The sequence below is a fragment of the Pungitius pungitius genome, chromosome 12, assembly GCF_949316345.1.
Source record: "Pungitius pungitius chromosome 12, fPunPun2.1, whole genome shotgun sequence".
Classification (NCBI taxonomy): Eukaryota; Metazoa; Chordata; class Actinopteri; order Perciformes; family Gasterosteidae; genus Pungitius; species Pungitius pungitius.
The window spans coordinates 5,871,637-5,889,676 of NC_084911.1; the positions used below are offsets into that span (position 1 = coordinate 5,871,637).

Here is an 18,040-nt window from a genome sequence, read left to right on the forward strand (position 1 = left end):
TGAAAACCGCCGGGATGTAGCACGCGCCTGTGGGAAGAGCCGCCTGCGGTTCGGTGCACTGGCCCTTTAAGACTTAGGATTTGGGAGTGACGCGCATATGAAAGCTAGTTTATCCCTCTTTACTTCGCTATGAAAAATATTTAGGCAAACTAGAATAACCACTTCCAGGGTTAATAAAATAACTGATTATGATGCCGGTTTGCAATATTCGTTGAGTCAACCCAAACCGGACCGCGTCGTGGTCACGATTTATCACCCCGGGAATTGTGTGACTTGCCAGGGCCGACCTCCTGCGGGCCGCTGGAGAACTTTGGAGAAGTTCTTTGTATTCGGGAGAGGCGGACAGCTCGGACCGCTCGCCCCGACGAGCCGAACATGGACTGGGGCACGGAGCTTTGGGTGAGTCCGTCCTCCGGCGTGCTTTTTGGTAGTTAGGGTTGTCAAGAAGGAAAATTCGAGGAGCTCGAGTTCGCCGAGAAAGGTTGAGGGCAACGCGGAGCGTCCTGCTGCAGGGGACTACTTCCGAAGAAGGGGCGAAACGCTTGCAAGAGTATGCGAAAGTATGCGTGGATGCGGTTCCGTTCGCGCGGAGCTTTTCGTTCGCGTTTGGTTGGTTGAAACAAAGAGCGGGTTAGCTGAAGCCCACACACCGACATGTTGCTCTTGTGGACAGTGAGACAAGACAAGAAGTCTGTCTTGGATCAACGTTTTGGACATGGATTTTTATTTTGCTCTTCTTTTCTTTGACTGCTGTTTTTATTGAGGGATATCTGCAACGCACGAGGCAAACTGCTGTAAAGTTACTGGACTGTTAAATTGCATGGAAAAGAGTCTGTTTTTGCCTAATTGCAGACCTACTGAATCACAATCCAATCTGAATCAGACCTGTTTTTTTTGCCAAGCACGTCACAAACTCAAGGAATCTGGCTTGTGCATAACAACAAACACCGTCCCATAGTACAACTTTTAAAAACAGATTATGAAAATGTACAGTAAAATATAGCAACCAGATAAGAGTACGTTAAAACTATTATATCATTTGTCACATTATTAGTGAACAAATGCAGATAATCATTCATTGAAGTACGGAAACAAAGCAGCTTGAACAAGTCCAATTCTTGGATATCATGTCTCTACATGCACACTCTTATAATCCTATCTATTGATGTTAATGGCAGGGTGAGAATGGTGTCAGAATGCAGTTCATGCAGCATAAATAGGTGTGCTGAGGTGGGTTGGACCCGGTGGGAAGTCTCACTGTTTACAGTTTGCCACTGCTTGCTACCATAGTGATGAAATCCTGTCATCACTGACCACATCGGGCATTGTGTGTCCACCTGTAGAGCATGGTTATTTATTTATTTATTTATTAACAGTGCACTGATTTAAAGAGATCTTGATTTGCCCACACCTTCTTTTTACCCGGCTGACAAATCAGCTGGCAGCTTTAATAGGTTAATCATGGAGGTATTTCCTCTCAACAGTGACCCTATCCAGAACAAACTCTGTTTAAAATCTGACAATATAACAAATCACCTTGAAGGCTGTGCCATGGCGATGCCGCCACACATTTGCAAACACTCCCCCATGCACATTCGCATGGAACCTGAATATGTAAAATGGAGCATTGCAACGACGGGAGGTTGTGACCTCATTCCAGAGTCTCCCCCTAGGCCTCTTCCCCAGTCCCTTTTCCATCCTCCATGCTGCTGGTGCAACAGTCTAATTAGTTTTGCCCTACTTTGATTGAGCAGGAGAAACATTCGTATCTCAGTAATAATCTCTGTCTCGGTACAAGAGGCTTTCCTATTCATTTTGTCAAGTTGTTTCACTACAAAGTCTCCACACAAAAGGCTGCAGTCTTTCTTCAACCAAAATAGAATTTAAATGATTTGACTCTAGATTTTGTAGGTAAGTTTATTCGGCTGGGGCCTCGGGCTGTCTGCTAAGACCAAGTCCTGCAGGCATAATTGTGTTAATGTTTGGTGGGAGTGTCATCCCTTGGGTCAAATCAGCTCAATGGCATCCGTCCCCTGATTGTCGTTAATCCAAAGGCTATTTTAAGGCACCAGTTTGCGGAGTGGAAGATCAGTAGCTAAGCATTGGCCCTGATTGTGAGGGCTACCAGGCCAATCGTGAGAACAGCAGTGACAGGTCTCGTCGGGGCGAGCCCCGAATATTTAGAAGAGAGGGTGACTCAGGGCTCAAACGTCCACCCGAGCCTTGTAGGTCGGTGACTCTCAGCGTGACTTTGAAGTTATGTGGCGTTCACTGGATACCAGCTTTCTGTCTGGTATTACAGGAACGCTCCGAAGACGGGGGGGGTGGGGGGGGGGTGTGAAGGACACGTCTGATGCTACTAAATGTCCCTGAGGAATGCGTCACAATATGTAAAAGCTACTCAACGTCTAGATTGTATGGTAAGAGGTAATGATGAAACTACTTGTTAATTCAGATGTGTAAGCGTTTGTAGGTTGTCAGCAGTTTCCCACACAAACCCTTTAGATGTTCAGTGCAAACCCCGTCTATGGGGACTTGGAAAGATCATTCTCACTCTGGCTTTAAATGGTTATGAATCGCAGTAGATGAAACAGCCACTGGTGTTCAACGATAAAATGATTATGTCCTTGAAAGCTACAGTTTCTATTTTTAACACTGTTTAATGACATTGGCTTTTCTCTAATTGGAGCACTTTACTTTACTGAGTTCAGCAGTGACAGTTAATTTATCGAGTTTACCATTCACTTTTCTACCGAAATACTGTGAGATTTATTTTGAATTCTATTTTACCATTGGCACTCTACGAATAGGAAAACTATCAAGTAAAATGTGTTGGCTCTTCTCAGAAAGAAATCCCTGTTTTTTTGGCACAACCCTGGGATGCAACTTCTTTACAACATTCCTGCAAATCCTAGAAAGACACAATGGGAGGAAAAACGCTGGTTTTGGGACCTGCCAACTTTCACTGATCCACCCAAGACGGCTTGCCTGACAATATCAGACCTTCCCATCAATCTCCACAGTAGTTGTTGACATTTGTTTGCGCACTCCTCAGTCTTGAAACAGAAAAAAAAAAACAATGTACTTACCTACGCAATATGAAGCGGTGAGGGCAGTTTATTGCTTTTTATCCTGCTTCCATCGCCCTTTTTACAACAGAACTCACAAGGGCCTCTTAGTAAGCTATGATCAACAAGTCAAACATCCATCTTCCCCAGTTAGCCTGGTGCTGTGCTGCTCAGCCTTGGCTACTATTTTAATATTAAATTAGACTTTCTTTCTTTCTTCCTTATTTATGTAACTTACCGCATGTTTATTTCGTCCCAGTGAGCTGTGACAGAGCATTTCCATTTTGTCCCATGCCTAATGGTCAGTTTAGATGATTGCAGCCTTCCTCTCCTGCTCCGTTGATGTGGTGAGGTTCCACTAGATGCAGACAACTACCGCTCATTTAAATCTTTGAGTTATAAGTAGTTTATATTTGAACCATGCAGTGTGCTAAAACCCAGCCTTTTTGTTGCTATTATTGTTCTCTCTCTCTCTCTCTCTCAAGTCAACTCATTTTCCACGTCTAAGAGGACAATCTTTAGTTGAAAGTTGGCTTTATTATCGGTCATTACCCCCACAGTGGGGGATGGATTGCAGTCATCTGTCTTAAACCTTTACCTGTGTTCTGTGATCAAGCAAGACGTTGTCTCATTCATTTAGGTCTCGCCTCTTGTTTTACCAGAAGGGCAGGAGAGGTGCCGTAAAACAAGGCCCATCTTGTCAGCAAATCACCCCCCCACCCCCCTCAACACGCCCTGTCCTCAACACCAAAGACACCAACAATAAAGCTCGGGGGTGTTGTGTAGAGTGAGAGAATATTAGTTAAGATTTCATCTCTAACACTTGTCTGAACGTGAAGTGCTTTCCCCCAATAAAAAGCTAAAGAGGAAGAGTAACAGAATATACCTCCCCCATTCGGTACCATTCGAAAAGGCATTCAGCCAATTCAGTTTGCACTGCGGCAGAAGGGTTTATGAGGTCATGAAATGGGCACAATAGTTACATTACCTCTGTAATTGTCATTTCATGAAATTCATAGAATTGTTGCGTAACTCTCAGAATATGTATCAGAACAGCCCCTTGGACACGTGGCTTGTCAAAGACTTGTTGTTTGACTGTCCTCTCTCTTTAAAGACGTGATGGTCCTGTGACTTGAAGCTGGGAAGAAGTTTCGAGACCGCTGGCAAGATTTTTGTGCATTGCTACTCCGAGGTTCACCCTTGTTGCGTATCCAGCAGAGTGTTTGCTTGATGTCTTTTCCTTATTTGTCTCTGGTGCTTTGTTCTCCAGGACCAATATGACATCATTGAGAAGCACACACAGTCTGGCCTGGAGCTGGTGGAGAAGTATGTGAAATTTGTGAAGGAGAGGACAGAGATTGAGCAGAACTACGCCAAACAGCTACGGTAGGCCTCCTGCCCCCCCCCCCCACACACACACACACACACCCTCCCTGTGTGCTTTCGGGCTCAAATGATATGTGTGTGTGCATGTTGAAAGGTTGTTTATGTAATGCTCGCGAGGTCTTATGACTACTTTGAAACCAACTCTAGCTTGTCTCTGAGATACTGGCCTCATTCTCCAGCTGCTCCCTCTCTCGGTTGTCTCCCAGTCTCCATGCCCACATCTGCTGTAGTGCTGAGCGTTGCTGGAGAGGAAGTGGGAGCAGACTGGCACATGACAGACAGGATGTGGTCAAAGCCAGAGAGTAAAAGAAGGAAGAAAAGCTTTTAATGGGTTCATGGAGGACTGCTGTTTTTGATTCAACTGTATTAAAAAGCCAGTGTTTGCATGAGAACAGTTTAATTCACTGAACTTTCTTCTGCTGTCACCCACCTCTTCCCATTGAGAATGTGTTTTCCAATTCTTTTGATGCACTTTCACTCTCCACAGGAACCTTTCCAAGAAATATAACCTGAAACGAAGCGGCAAAGATGAGCCAGATAGCAGGTAAGCTAAGTATATCTTTAAAGAAAACGGATTGTTCTTGAAGTTTTTACTTTTTCAGCTCATACGGAGGGAACTAACAAACAAAAAACTGACAGGCAAGTATCATCTCTGCACCCTCTACTCTCCTCCTCTTAAATGGCAGGTTTTCCAGCTACCAGTCTTTTTTGGACGTGGTCAACGAGATGAACGACTACGCGGGGCAGCGAGAGCTAATCGCTGAGAATTTGATGATGAACATTTGCATCGATCTCACCAAGTACCTGCAAGAGCTCAAGCAGGAGCGAAAGATGGTGAGCCGACCAGGAATGCATCGTGTCACACGGTTGAAGACCGTCGTTGCAGCTGCGAGCAAACCAAATCTATCGTGTTGTGAAATGGTGTGTTCTGGACAGTGTGGGGTCTACAGGCTTGTTGTTTACCTCCTAATACACTTCCAGCTTGTCTACTCTGCTATCATAGTTTTGTGAAATTTTAATCTCGGTATAAAACTATTTTAATAATTGACCTAAGTGTCTTAATCATAATCTGTCGATTATGATTAAGTATGAGTCTACAGCACACACACAGCTGAAGAGGAGTGTGCTATAAATGGCGAGGGAGGGAGATTTAAGGAGGAGTGCAGATCTCACTGTTGTGGCAGGAAGGAAGCCTACTCGGGGGGGGGGCATGGTTGAAGCAGGGGTGTGCAATTCCTGTGGGAGGAATGCATTGGCTCCGCCCCATTGGACTCCAGCGCTCTGCAGCCGCGTACAGGCTCTCTCTGCAGACGTGATGTCTCAAGCAGACGTGCTGGTATTTGTTTTCTTGTCTGCTCCGTTGTGCGTCTTTCAGGAGGTCGTTGTTTATTCAGTGTCTGCCGCTGCACATGGCCGTCTCTCGCTCGCTGTCCTGCCCCGCCCCCCCCCCCCCCCCCCCCCTTCCTAATCGGCCTGTGTTTCTATGAATGTTTGCAGTATCTGATAGAGGCCAAGAGGGCCCAGCAGAGTTTGGAGAGCACCTACAAGCAGCTGGACAGTGTAAGTTGAGACACCGAATCCTAAAACAAAAAAGAGGAGTCCATAATTCATTCTGTGTTAAGTAAGTGCTGTTCAATATATTTTTTTTATCCTTGTGTTTGCTCCATCATGAAAGCCCGGAACAATTGCGTGGCTGCACGTCCAATGTGGCTGGTTCAGTGGCTATATTTGTCTATAGTAAAAACAGGGGAACAGAATGGAAAGCAGTTCTCTATCTTTAGCCTGTCATCTCCACACGTAATGATTGGAAATGTTCTCTCCATCTCAGTTTAGAAAAACACTGAAAAATGCTTTGCTTAAAATAGAAAAATATCCTCAAATATTTTATCCAGCCAATAGCCTCACTTAGCGGATTGAAGTGAACATGGTCTTTCTGTTTTTTTTTTTCTTCTTCTCTATCTTTTCTTTCTTTCTGCACACCAGAGTAAAAAGCGCTTTGAAAGGGAGTGGAGAGAAGCAGAGCGCACGGCGCAGTACGCCGAGAAGACTGATCAGGACCTCAATGCCACAAAGGCGGATGTCGAAAAGGTAACGAGGGGGAAATAAAACAATTACATTTGTCATATTCAAAGGTAGAAACAGATGCACTTGGTTAACCTGATTCCTTTGTGGTTCCAGGCCAAACAACAAGCTCATATGAGATCACACGTAGCGGAGGAGTGCAAGAACGACTACGCCGCGCAGCTTCAGAAGTACAACAAGGAGCAGAGCCAGTTCTATTTTAATGAAATGCCTCTCATTTTCAATGTAAGTAAGTTACGTTACGCCCGGCAACATGTCATCGTTACTTCCCCTAACATTTATTTAAACTCTTAACGTTCATAATTGCTATTAGCTAGCTTTAAATATAGAAATACTGATTGGGATGAATGCAAAGTATTAAATCGGCATTTAGCCAATTCATGCTGACATTTAAATCTGACAAACAAAAGGTGCACTGACATATTCACTCAAAACTAGTAAAGTCCTCCTTAGTTGTATCAATCACTGTTGTTTAGCCTCATCAACATACTTACGCTGTGGCTCTGAAGCTCTCATCAGCGCATTAACGGATACATTTGAATCCTAGATGACTTTAATTGTAACACGGACTGTGTGTTGTGTATTGTCTCAGCCTTTAATGCTTTCTCTGTGTGTTCACTAGAAATTGCAGGATCTGGATGAGAGGCGAGTACGGAAGTTGGCGCAAGGCTACATCTTGTTCTCTGACACGGAGCGGCATGTGATGCCTATCATAGGCAAGTGCCTGGAGGGCATTACGAAAGCCGGCACTAATGTTAACGACAAAAATGTGAGTTGGTCAACAAACAAAATGTTCAATAGATTTTCACTTTGTGAAACACGCACTTACGCAGCCAATTTAGTTTTGACTATATCCGTTTCAAAATAACTCTTTGACTGCTGTTATTCGTAATTGCATCAAATGCAGGACACCATGGTTGTAATAGAGCAGAACAAGTCGGGCTTTGAACGTCCTGGAGATGTGGAGTTCGAGGACTACAGTCAGGGCATCAACCGAACCTCTTCCGAAAGTAGCCTGGGCACACCTAAAGGCCCCATGGATATTCTGGGAAGGAACAGAAGCAAAAACTTTTGGCTTTTCAGCAAAAAGAGTAAGGTAAGATATTCCACATTAGGCTGACATGTGCCAATGACTAGACCCCTCATCAACGGAGAAGATCCTTTTTCTCGCATTATAATTGTATAAAGAATGCATCAGCAATCACCTCCATCAACAATCCAACGACGGCAGATTTTGAAATCTGCAGGTGGGCAGTGGGTGCGATTAGTGGGGGACATGCTGCACGTCAATGCTTAGTGTTTGAGCCACTGATCCAGCAGGAAGGAGCCCGGAAACCCCCTGATGGACCTGCGTTAGTGGCGCACACGAGCACACTAAGACGCAACTGTCTCATCTCCAAGGCTAAGAATAAAAATGCATGAACCTCTTTTATTACATGAACGTTAACACGCACACCCACAACCAACCCCCGTAGAACTGGACCTTTGCATGACTCTGCCCTGACTGTGAGTGCATAAACCACCCCCCCCCCCATCCCTTCTTCTGCAGCTTGGTTTCCAATAGGTCAATTGACAGTCAGCATTCTGCTGCGCTTGTGCTTCCATCAGCACGGGGCCCGAACAACATTGTATTTTCCTCTACAGGCATCCACAGACACACTGCTTCTATTATACTGCCCAGAACCTGGCATTATGGCTCTCTTCACAATAAGATCTTTGTAACAACAACCGGGGTGACACTAGGTCTACCAGGTCAACTACAAATTGGATCAGGGCCAACCGCGCACCCACATGCATGCCATAGATCATTTTCTCCTATTTGTACAAGTTCATTTTAGTTTTACAGCCCTGGATCTTATCTCGAAGGATGGGGTCCAAAATGGAGCTGGTGATAGCTGAGCGCCCCCCTCCCCCCTTCTCCTCCTGCATCAACACTAGATGACCCGCTCTTTCTTCCCTGCAGTGTTTGCTTGCTCGGCGCCTCGCTTTTCTCTGCATGTCTTATACAGGCTGTGCTCTGCTGTGTGCTCTTCTTGTTTCTGTGCATGCGTGTGGCACACTGCTCTGTCTCACCAGTCATGCTCTCGCAATCAGGCCTGTGGAGCAGAATGAATAGGAGGCTGACTTTATTGGCTCGAGGGAGCTTTTGGTTTATGTTTGGCCCTTAAACATGGATTCTCTGCTGTACTTGGACCACCATAACTCTCATAAAAGTATCACATACCCTGTAGATGTTCACATAATGATAGTGCTGTACTTCCAGGCTCTCAGTATTACACAAGGGACCTTGTTATAAGGGCTTTTTTAGAGATTCACAAGACTGGACAGCATCAGCCTCCTGTGTGATTTAGCTAATGGATCCCATGCCTACTTTTGCACATAGGCGTGCTGTACACCCGACGCTCAGAGCTATTACTGTAGTGTACTCCCAGCATGTTTTCTACCTAACCCCTTACTAAGAGGTCATACAAGGCAGCCATCAAGCCCTAGATGCACAATACAGGGGTAATCAAGCACTCTATATTTAAGAACTGCAATGATGTAGGAATTGATTTCTATGGAGCTGTGAACATGCATTCTTGCACATGGTCCTAATGATTGAGTTAGCTACTTTTACTTTAGTTTTTTCTTTTTTCTTTTTTTTAGAAAATGAAAACTTATTTTTGTTTGGGCCATTATTTCATTCATCATTATTTCATTCATAAAAACATTTATTGACTTGATTTTCACTGAGAACAGTTAAAAACATGAAATAATAATCACTCAATATGTAAATGAGGCCAGTTTTATCCTTTTCAAATGTTAATTTGTGTCACTTCCAAGCAAATAGTAAAGTAATGGCTTTTGTTTCTTCCCTGTTTCATCATATCTCTAAAATAAGGCAAGGGGGTAAAATATCCTGAAGCCCATATTTTTCTACTCATTACGGCTTGTGTAACACTATGAAAATAATTGAACATCACCTCTCTGCGGCTCAGCCCCTTCATCCTGGCTCCAGTTTGACTGCAGGTGTCGGGCTCCTGTGGCTCTGGTGTGGGAGCTGTGGTTGTTTGCTCGCTGTCATGCTTTGTTTTTGTGTTTCTGTTTTTTTTTTAAAGGCCGTGTTGTTGGGCGCTTTTCTGCTCCCTGGTTTAGAGTGTGGGGGTTTGCTCCTGTGTTGTCTTCCTGGCTTTGTGTTGTTGATGGTGTCTTTTTCTTTCCCTTGTCACCTTGTTGTTTTTGTCTCCGTCCTCTTTTTTTCTATCCTTCCATCCCTATCTCCCCGATCCTGTACTCCGCCTGCATACCTCATGCTTGGGTGCTGGTACTTCGGGTCTCTTTTCCCCCCCGTCCCAGCTCTCTCCGTCCACGCTCCCTCCTTTCTCGTCACCCCCGGCCCCTTCGCCCGCTAACGGACCCCCTTCCCCCAAGTTTGGCCGGGACCCCCTGTCGTACTGTTTGAAGGAGATCAATAAGACAGTCAAACCCAGAATCTCTTCCTTCCGGACGCTCCGGAGATCGGTGAGTGATTAGAGGGAAGCGTTGGGGTTTTTAGGAAACCTCCCTTCACCAGGGCTCACACATCATCCACTGTTCCCACCTTTGTAAGAATGGCTCAACCCTTTCGATGGAAATCTACATTTTCAACCCTACGGGATGCAGCATAGCTCTTACATACGGTCCTTTGCCTTTCTTTCGCCAGAACTGATTTTTAGAGTGCAAAAGCAATATCACACATTTAAAGATATTTTCATTACACATACTGTTTCTTTTTCCCCTCAGAGGTTTACTCCAGAGAAGAGCACGGTAATATGGACAATAGAACTGGTGTGGGGTGTGTCAGTCGTGTGACATATGTAAATGGCCACCTTTCCATTACAACAGCTCCTGTCATTGTAATCATTATCCCTTCACAAAACTTGGGAAACTGCAGTAGCTGCGGTGATCATGTTATGTTGCATAAGGCCTGTCATCTTGAGTTTGTATTGAAGAGGTGGCCACCTGGTGGTGGAGTAATGGAAGATCGCTTGCTAGCAAAGGAGACGACACCAATTTCAAAGTGGCCTTAATTGTCTTGATTTCATGTCTTGATCTCGTAGTTTTTCTGCCATATGACATTATGAGTGTGTGCTACATCATTTTGAAGGAAACCGGGAGGGAAATATTAGTCAAACTCCTCACAAGAGGAGCGAGGTCGCGACCATATCACGACTATGATGTGGCACACTCTCTTAACCTCATAGCCTCACTCTCGTGGTTTTGGGTCCAGCTCGCTGTTGTACATGAGCCGGACAGGCTGTCAATCAGAGGTCTGGAGATAATGTTTGTCCAGTGAGCTGAACTCAACCCGCACGTGGTGTGTTGCTCTTAAGGTGTTAGTTTGTTTCCCCTCGCGGTTACTGATGTGTAGGAAACGGTTCAGGGTGACTCAAAATTCAGTGTTGAAACACCCTTTGTGTGAACTCTTGCAGCCTACGGTGACCGAGGACTTCGCCCATCTACCTCCGGAGCAGCGCAGGAAGCGATTACAACAAAAACTAGAGGAAATTTGCAGAGAGCTGCAAAAGGAAGTAGACCAGAGGTGTGTGTGCTTTTCTGTGTTTCTGGGGGTATCCTTCTGCACATTAAAAACCATCTCGGGTATATATAATATTCATGCCGTGCACATCAGTGTGTATAAGAGTGTGCATGGTGTTTGAATTGTTTACTCTAAGCTCTGCAGGGAACCAATTGCTACTGAAAGTCACCCCCCCCCCCTCCCTCCCTTTTTGCATCCTTTCTTCAGTGAGGCCCTGGGTAAAATGAAAGATGTTTATGAGAAAAATCCTCAAATGGGAGACCCTGCTAGTCTGGCATCCCAAATCAGCCAGACGTCGCAGAATATGGAGCGGCTCACAGGAGAGCGCGTCAAGTATGAGGTAATCCGGACCTCTGTTGTTTATTCCCATTACAAAGTCATCATTTACCATTCTGACATAAGCTCATTGCGGTAGTTATTAGAGTTATTTAGAGTTATACAAATGAACATGCCTTGAAATATTGACCATTAAATGCATCATAATAAACAGTACTTCATATATTATTATTTATTATTATTAACCTGATCTCTCTTGTGTAGACTTGGCTGGCTGAGGCCTTGGGTCGAGGGGAGACATTGCACTATAAATCTCACACATTCAACAACAACGGAGCTCACGATGCACTCAGGTAACACAAAAATTCGCTCATATATGGTTCTGTTTGGCACAATGATGTGGTCTCTGCTCTGCAAAGGCAAACCTTTTATGTTGTTTTTTGTTTGCCAGCCCTGATGGAGCTCACTCCGATGAAAGCATTCCGGATCCCTCGCAGGCCATCTACGCAGAGTTTGATGATGACTTTGAGGACGAGGAGCTCGCTGCCCCGATTGGGAAATGCACAGCCATGTACAGCTTCCCTGGTATGTGACAGGCTGTTTTATTGGACGGGGACTTGTTTGTGCTTGATTAAGGTGTCTTAATGAAAAGAGATCAGTCCCCTCTAAACTGCTGCCATCACTTTGGAAATCAGTGACCTTTGTGAATGCACAAATTATCGGAATTATGGTAGCTGGCTTTCTAAACAGCAAAGACTGCTTGTATGTCTGTCAAAATTACCGTAAGGAGCAAGGTCACATCCGTATCAAACCATTTTGTTCCTGTGGCCTTGTGTTTCCTTGTATGCATGAACTACTACTGGAAACATTTGCAACCTCATAGTTTCTCTATCTTCCAGGCGCCAGTGAAGGAACCATCTCAATGCAGGAGGGGGAGGTGCTGGCCGTGGTAGAGGAGGACAAAGGGGACGGCTGGACGCGTGTCCGTAGGCACGATGGGGACGAAGGCTACATACCTACGTCCTATGTCTCCATCAACCTGAAAAAATGACACACATGTGAGGAACGAGAGAATAGGAAATGGTCACTTCAGCAGGCTGGATGCAGTTCTTCACATGGGACCAATCGTAAAGAAGCTACAGCACTATGGGCGGGACCACTGTTGTATGCAGTGGGAGATCCAAATAAGGTGCTTTGATTTCTTGGGAGAGGTGCCCCAAATGGGCTTAGGAATTACGTTGTTGTAATCTCAGTTACCCAAGCCAACTCAACCGTAAGGTTATTTTACTTTTGGATACTTTTTATATCATGTCAAAGTCATTTTTGTATTTTTTGGTTCAAGAATAAGTGTCCGCCTCGCCCCCCAGCCTGTTGAGGCATTAGCTTCCAAATGTGAGAGGAACAAAAAGAGAAGGAGGAAGAGGATGAGTGCTGCTGCCATCTTCACACTGAGTGTTCACACCAGTAAAGCCCAGGAGGAAGTTACATCCGATGTTTACCTTAGGTTTAGTTCAAAACGGACCTGCAGTTTTCCTTTGCTCCCGCATACCACTTCTTAGCTTCACTAGCGCTTGCGAAGATGTCTAGCACCGTCACTTTTTTTCATGGTTGACCTTCAGTGTCCCTCGGGGTCGAGTCAGGTTTTGGGTTGGAGAGGGCTCCACTTTTGGGTTTTAGCAATTCGTGAGACGAGGCGCGTGGAAGGCTCTCCCGTCGTGGTAAATCACAGCCGTAAAAACACACTGTTTTCAGACAATCACAGCCATATGAAATCCCACTTTCAATCGATTACAGTGACTGGCATATAGCTCTTTCTTTTTATAGTTACAACTTGAAAATTGTACTTTAAAATAATTTATTATAAACTTATGCTCTATGAATACAAATTTCAGAAGTTGTATTTTGTATTAAGAATGTTCTCACAGTCTTTAGCCACAAAAGGGAGTAAATAATGCACACATAAAATGTGCTACATTAAGACTTGTATTTATGTAGTAATTAATATATATATATATTTTAGACATCACAACACCACATTTGTCTTATTATCTTTTTTTAACCATTCAAACAGTGTTGCATTTTGAGAGAAATATTTCTCTAAATATGTTGCTAGATACATTTTCTTCTTTTGGGATTCGTTCAAACCGTCTCAAGATCGAGCCACGTTCTGTTCTGAAGTGATAACTGCTTGTGTCTTTGGTGCCTTTCTGGGTAAAAGCATATTGTATATAACATTTTCATAACACATTTTTTTTCTTAATAAATGTAAAGCACATTTCAAAGTTAGGAGTGTTCAAGTCATTTCTGGACATGGAAAATAAACATTTGAATCAAACGTGGTGACTGTTGGTCCTATAACATTTTTACAATTTGATTTAGAGTTTTTCCCATGGTCTAAGACGCTAAATACATAATTTGCTCAACGGGGGAGTTTAGTCCACACTTGAAAAGCACATGAAAAACGTTTAACTGAAGCTGGAAAGGGGAACTTGAATATATAGTGAATCACTGAGTGGATGGAAGCTTTGATGTTTTGCTGGTCAAATAAGGTTTACTGGAAATTCTGCTTTTACACTAATAAATACAATGAATTTTTTATTTTCTAAATCATCTCTGACAAATGTTTGATGCATTTCTGTCTTCCCTCCATGACGTAGATACAGTTTTAGATGTTCTAATCACCCAGGAAATACCACCTTCCTGTCACCCACCCGTCCATTCTTCTTCCCTTTTAAAAATGGTTTGTGGCAGAAGCTGTCATTTTTTTGGAGGGTTTATAGCACCAACCCATATCCGAAGCTACTCACCGCTCAACACATTTCATAACTGAATTTCAAGTACTATCAGTGAGCTCGTCCTGTTGGACACTTCAGCAAAATCAAGAAATGCATTTTAAAGTCTTTAAAATCATCCGAGATACACGTGGCTTTGGCTTAGGAATCAGTAAATGTAAAAAGGCGAAACTCTAGAATAACTAATCAGCGTGTGGTCAATGAGGTTGGTTTAAATTGCATTGAAGTAAATAATATCTCGCTTCCTTTTGCTAAGGCTGCAAAAGTTTCGAAGGGAAAGGTTGTGATGACTTTACCAAACAGCTTGATCCAATAAAGTAAGGAACAGAACACGACTATCTCCGGGCCCCCAGATTGAATTGCTACGAGTGTGACCAGTAACCGGTCAAAGCAGATTCAAGTTCTTTTCACTAGGTGGCACTGTTGCATCATTTCTGTGGAACGTGGCTTTGCATAATCATGTGTTCAATATAGGCCAATGATTTGCATACCTGATTAAATTGCACTGGCTTCAAAACTCTACTGTTTATAATGACTAATTAAATACCCCCCAATGTGCTCCAGATTATTCACAGGAGAAGAGAAAGACAATGGAGTCAAACTTAGTCAAAAAAAGGGTTTAAATTGAATTCTTCTGTCATATATCCGATGGAAATTAAAACTGGGGCAATTGCTGGTGACCTGCTCATCTAAAGGAGCACCCAGAAGTGGCGTGTTCGGGCATTGACTGACTGGTCAGTACTGAGGAATCAGATCATCATTTGTATGCAAAGCCTTAAGCTCCAGATGCGTTAAAGGTCAGTGTTTCAGCGAAGCTACTGAAGCCCGCCAACATCCTGCGATGGACTACAGCCAGAGAAAATTCTGCATCCTGGCAGCCGAACCGGAGCCTGGTGTGGACAATAAAGCGCAGATCCACACTTTCGGGCATATATTGGAGAACATACCATTTTATGCATGGGGTTCATACTTGGACATGTTGCACTCCTGGCCACCTACTGTAAACCCATGACTGGGCAGTGGAATAAACATGCACTGAGAGGTACAATAGTAGTAATTTTGGAGTCATTCAAAAGGGACCCATCTAAAACAGACGACGGAGATGAGATTCGACCTCTGCCGTAGCAGTACACAATATTTCTTCGTAACGTCTGTTATCTCTCCTCCGACGACAGGTATCAGACTGGAGCTGCTTCAATGGTTTCTGCATCCTGCAGAAAAAAAGGATATAGATAGCATAATTGCAATGCAAGATGCCTCAATCAAGATAGCGTCTATCAGTTCAACATTTTCTCGCACACATCTTTTGCTGTAGAAACATGAAGTGGGAGCGTGAGATGCTATTGGGTTGCTGGTGGATTCACTGACCTCTGGGAAGGCCTTCAGCTTTAAAAATTGAACGTCGACGTTAGACTTCACAGGTCGATGATGTGCACGCTGTGGTTAGGTATGTGTTTTTATTCTAGTGAAATGGTAGAATGCTCACCTTCCACACGGACAACCTCATTTCAAGGCCCTTCAAGTTATTATTTCTTATCTCCTAATGAGCAACCGCCTGATGATTGCAGGTGGATACTGGTGCATTACTGGCATACAAATTGTGCTATAAACAACAATCCCCTGACAAGACTTGAGTATGTGTGTACTGTGTTTCCATAAGACTATTAGTTATGTATTATACATATTTATGGTTTATCACCCTACATCTGGGACCTGAAGCCTTATCTCAGTGCAGTGACCATAACAAGTTGTTCTGGTATTTGTAACACAATGTTCCCAATGTCCCCCCCCCCCCCCCCCCCCCATCCCCATCCTCTCAAGATTTGATAGTCTCGACCGCCTCATTGTCTGGACTGTTAAAAATAGCTCAGGTCCATTCTCACCAAAACACACAAAGGGCTTTGCCCACCCCCCCCCCCTTCCCCCTCCTCCACACACCTCCCTCTCTTCAGGAACAGTTGTGAAATCATTGTATAACTCTTTTCATTATAAGAATGAGATGACTGTAGAAAAGTTTTTATTTGAACACAAAGCAAACATTTTCCCTCTGTGGGAGGTGCTGCTTTGACAAAGTAAGCGATTACTTCTCTGCTTACTGCACCACAGGTGATTAAAGATTTAAGGGCTCTATCTTCCAGCCGTTGCTGCAGGAAAAAAAGGGATGAAGGAAAAACCCGTAAGCTTTTCAGCAGCTCTATGTGGTCTGAAATGATATAATGTCAATATACCATTAAGGCATTGGAAAAGACAAGATGTGTAGCACAATCACTTAATAATGAAGATCCCAGGCTCAGAGTGTGTGATGTGTCAAAGGAAACTAATGGATAAACATAGGACATTTGCAAAGTGTTTTAATATAAATTTAGTGTGGATTTATAAAAAGAAGTTCCTAAGATCAACTACTGCCTCATGTCTGTTCTTGCGGCACAGCTTGAGGCCAATTCTGTCTGTTTACTACTCTGTCTTCTCGCAGTCATTCTGCTGAAGCTCGTTGTTGCCGCAATGGTGGCATTTTGCATTTGGGAATCCAAGTAGCCTGAGATAAGCTTCACCCATCAAACATGTTCTCTTACCACCATCAAGCCTGCATTGAGCTGCAGTGAAGCCAGGAGCAATGCAACACTGCCACAGATCCCACTGTCAGCTGCATCACTCAGATAAATCCTGTACAACATGTAAATAGTGGTCGTCATTATATTTAGTCATCCAATTCTCTTAGACTACCCCACCGTGTAAATCAAACACAATTACTCATTATAGTCAAACTAATTCCAACCAAGTCAATTAAGCATTGCAGTTACACCATTGAGCTGCAGGCCTTTGCAGCACCAATCCCCTGCATGGTTGATATTTGCCTTCACAGGCAAGACAGGCAGATGTGAAAACACATTGACTTGATGACAAAAAACAAAAACATGTTTTGTTTTCAAGGTAGATGTTTTCTGACTTTCTGACTTTTGGAACATGGACGTTGACGAAATGCCCCTAAATCACTTTGGGGTTAGACAAGTGTGCCATGAAAAGAAGAATAAATCAAAAGCACTAGTTTTAGTCATACTTTTGTACACGTAGTTAAAACAGTTCATGTTGTGTTTTTATTCAATCTTATTCTAGGTTTTTGCACTTTTACGGTTGTTATCCAGATTTCTATTGCTAAACCAACTATAACCCACACCCACTTCCTCTAATTGATCTTCTCAGCATGTCAGGAATCAGGAATTCAGGAATTATTTATTCCCATAATATGTCAGTTGACGGTTGGTGCATGACAGTACGACAATGGACAACAGACAACGTAGTGCAGGAATACGATAAAAAATATAATGAAATATTTGCTATGGGTTAGTTAAGTTAAAAAATAAAATAAAAAATAAATATAAAGTGCACCAGCCAACAGAAAGTGACAAGTGAAAGTGACAAAGTGTATGTATGTGGAGTGAGAGTCAGTCAGGGGGGGACCTGGGCTCTGTTGATGAGCCCGACTGCCGACGGGAAGAAACAGTTAGTGTGGCGGGAGGTCTTGGTCCTGATGGACCTCCTGCCGGATGTCCGGGGTGAGAGGGGTCGGCTACAATCTTTCAAGCTCGCTTCAGAGTCCTGGAAGCGAGTCCCGGAGAGACGGCAGACTGCAGCTGATCACCCTTCTCTGCAGAGCGGATGACACTTGGCAGCCTGCCCTTGTCCTTGGCTGTGGCTGCAGCGTACCACTCGGTGATGGAGGAGCAGAGGATGGACTCGATGGTGGCCGTGTAGAAGTGCACCACCATCGTCTTTGGCAGGTTGAATTTCTTCAGCTGCCTCAGGAAGAACATCCTCTGCTGGGCCTTCGTAGCGATGGAGCTGATGGTCAGCTCCCACTTAAGGTCCTGGGTGATGAT

At 43.9% G+C, this 18,040-nt stretch overlaps 1 protein-coding gene across 4 annotated transcripts; it reads left to right on the top strand.

Moving 5' to 3' along the window:
* Positions 1-50: 50 nt before the first annotated feature.
* trip10a (thyroid hormone receptor interactor 10a) lies at positions 51-13,623 on the top strand. 4 transcript variants are annotated; one of them, XM_037476949.2, is made up of 16 exons: positions 51-399; positions 4,339-4,454; positions 4,942-4,998; positions 5,141-5,288; positions 5,952-6,014; positions 6,438-6,542; positions 6,633-6,761; positions 7,159-7,305; positions 7,444-7,632; positions 9,873-10,037; positions 10,299-10,322; positions 10,988-11,097; positions 11,302-11,434; positions 11,635-11,723; positions 11,822-11,955; positions 12,270-13,623. In XM_037476949.2, the coding sequence occupies exons 1-16, from the start codon at positions 376-378 to the stop codon at positions 12,419-12,421; spliced, it is 1,785 nt and encodes a 594-aa protein (XP_037332846.1). In that variant the 5' UTR covers positions 51-375; the 3' UTR covers positions 12,422-13,623. The 4 variants fall into 4 exon arrangements, with proteins under 4 accessions (XP_037332846.1, XP_037332847.1, XP_037332848.1 ...); XM_037476950.2 differs by lacking the exon at positions 10,299-10,322 and having other exon boundaries at positions 52-399; XM_037476951.2 differs by lacking the exon at positions 9,873-10,037 and having other exon boundaries at positions 52-399.
* The last annotated feature ends 4,417 nt before the right edge of the window (positions 13,624-18,040 follow it).

Coding starts and splice junctions, on each gene's coding strand:
- trip10a (XM_037476949.2), top strand. CDS start 376: ATGGACTGGGGCACGGAGCTTTGG. Junction 6,015..6,437: donor CCTACAAGCAGCTGGACAGT/GTAAGTTGAGAC, acceptor TCTGCACACCAG/AGTAAAAAGCGCTTTGAAAG. Junction 11,724..11,821: donor GGAGCTCACGATGCACTCAG/GTAACACAAAAA, acceptor TTTGTTTGCCAG/CCCTGATGGAGCTCACTCCG.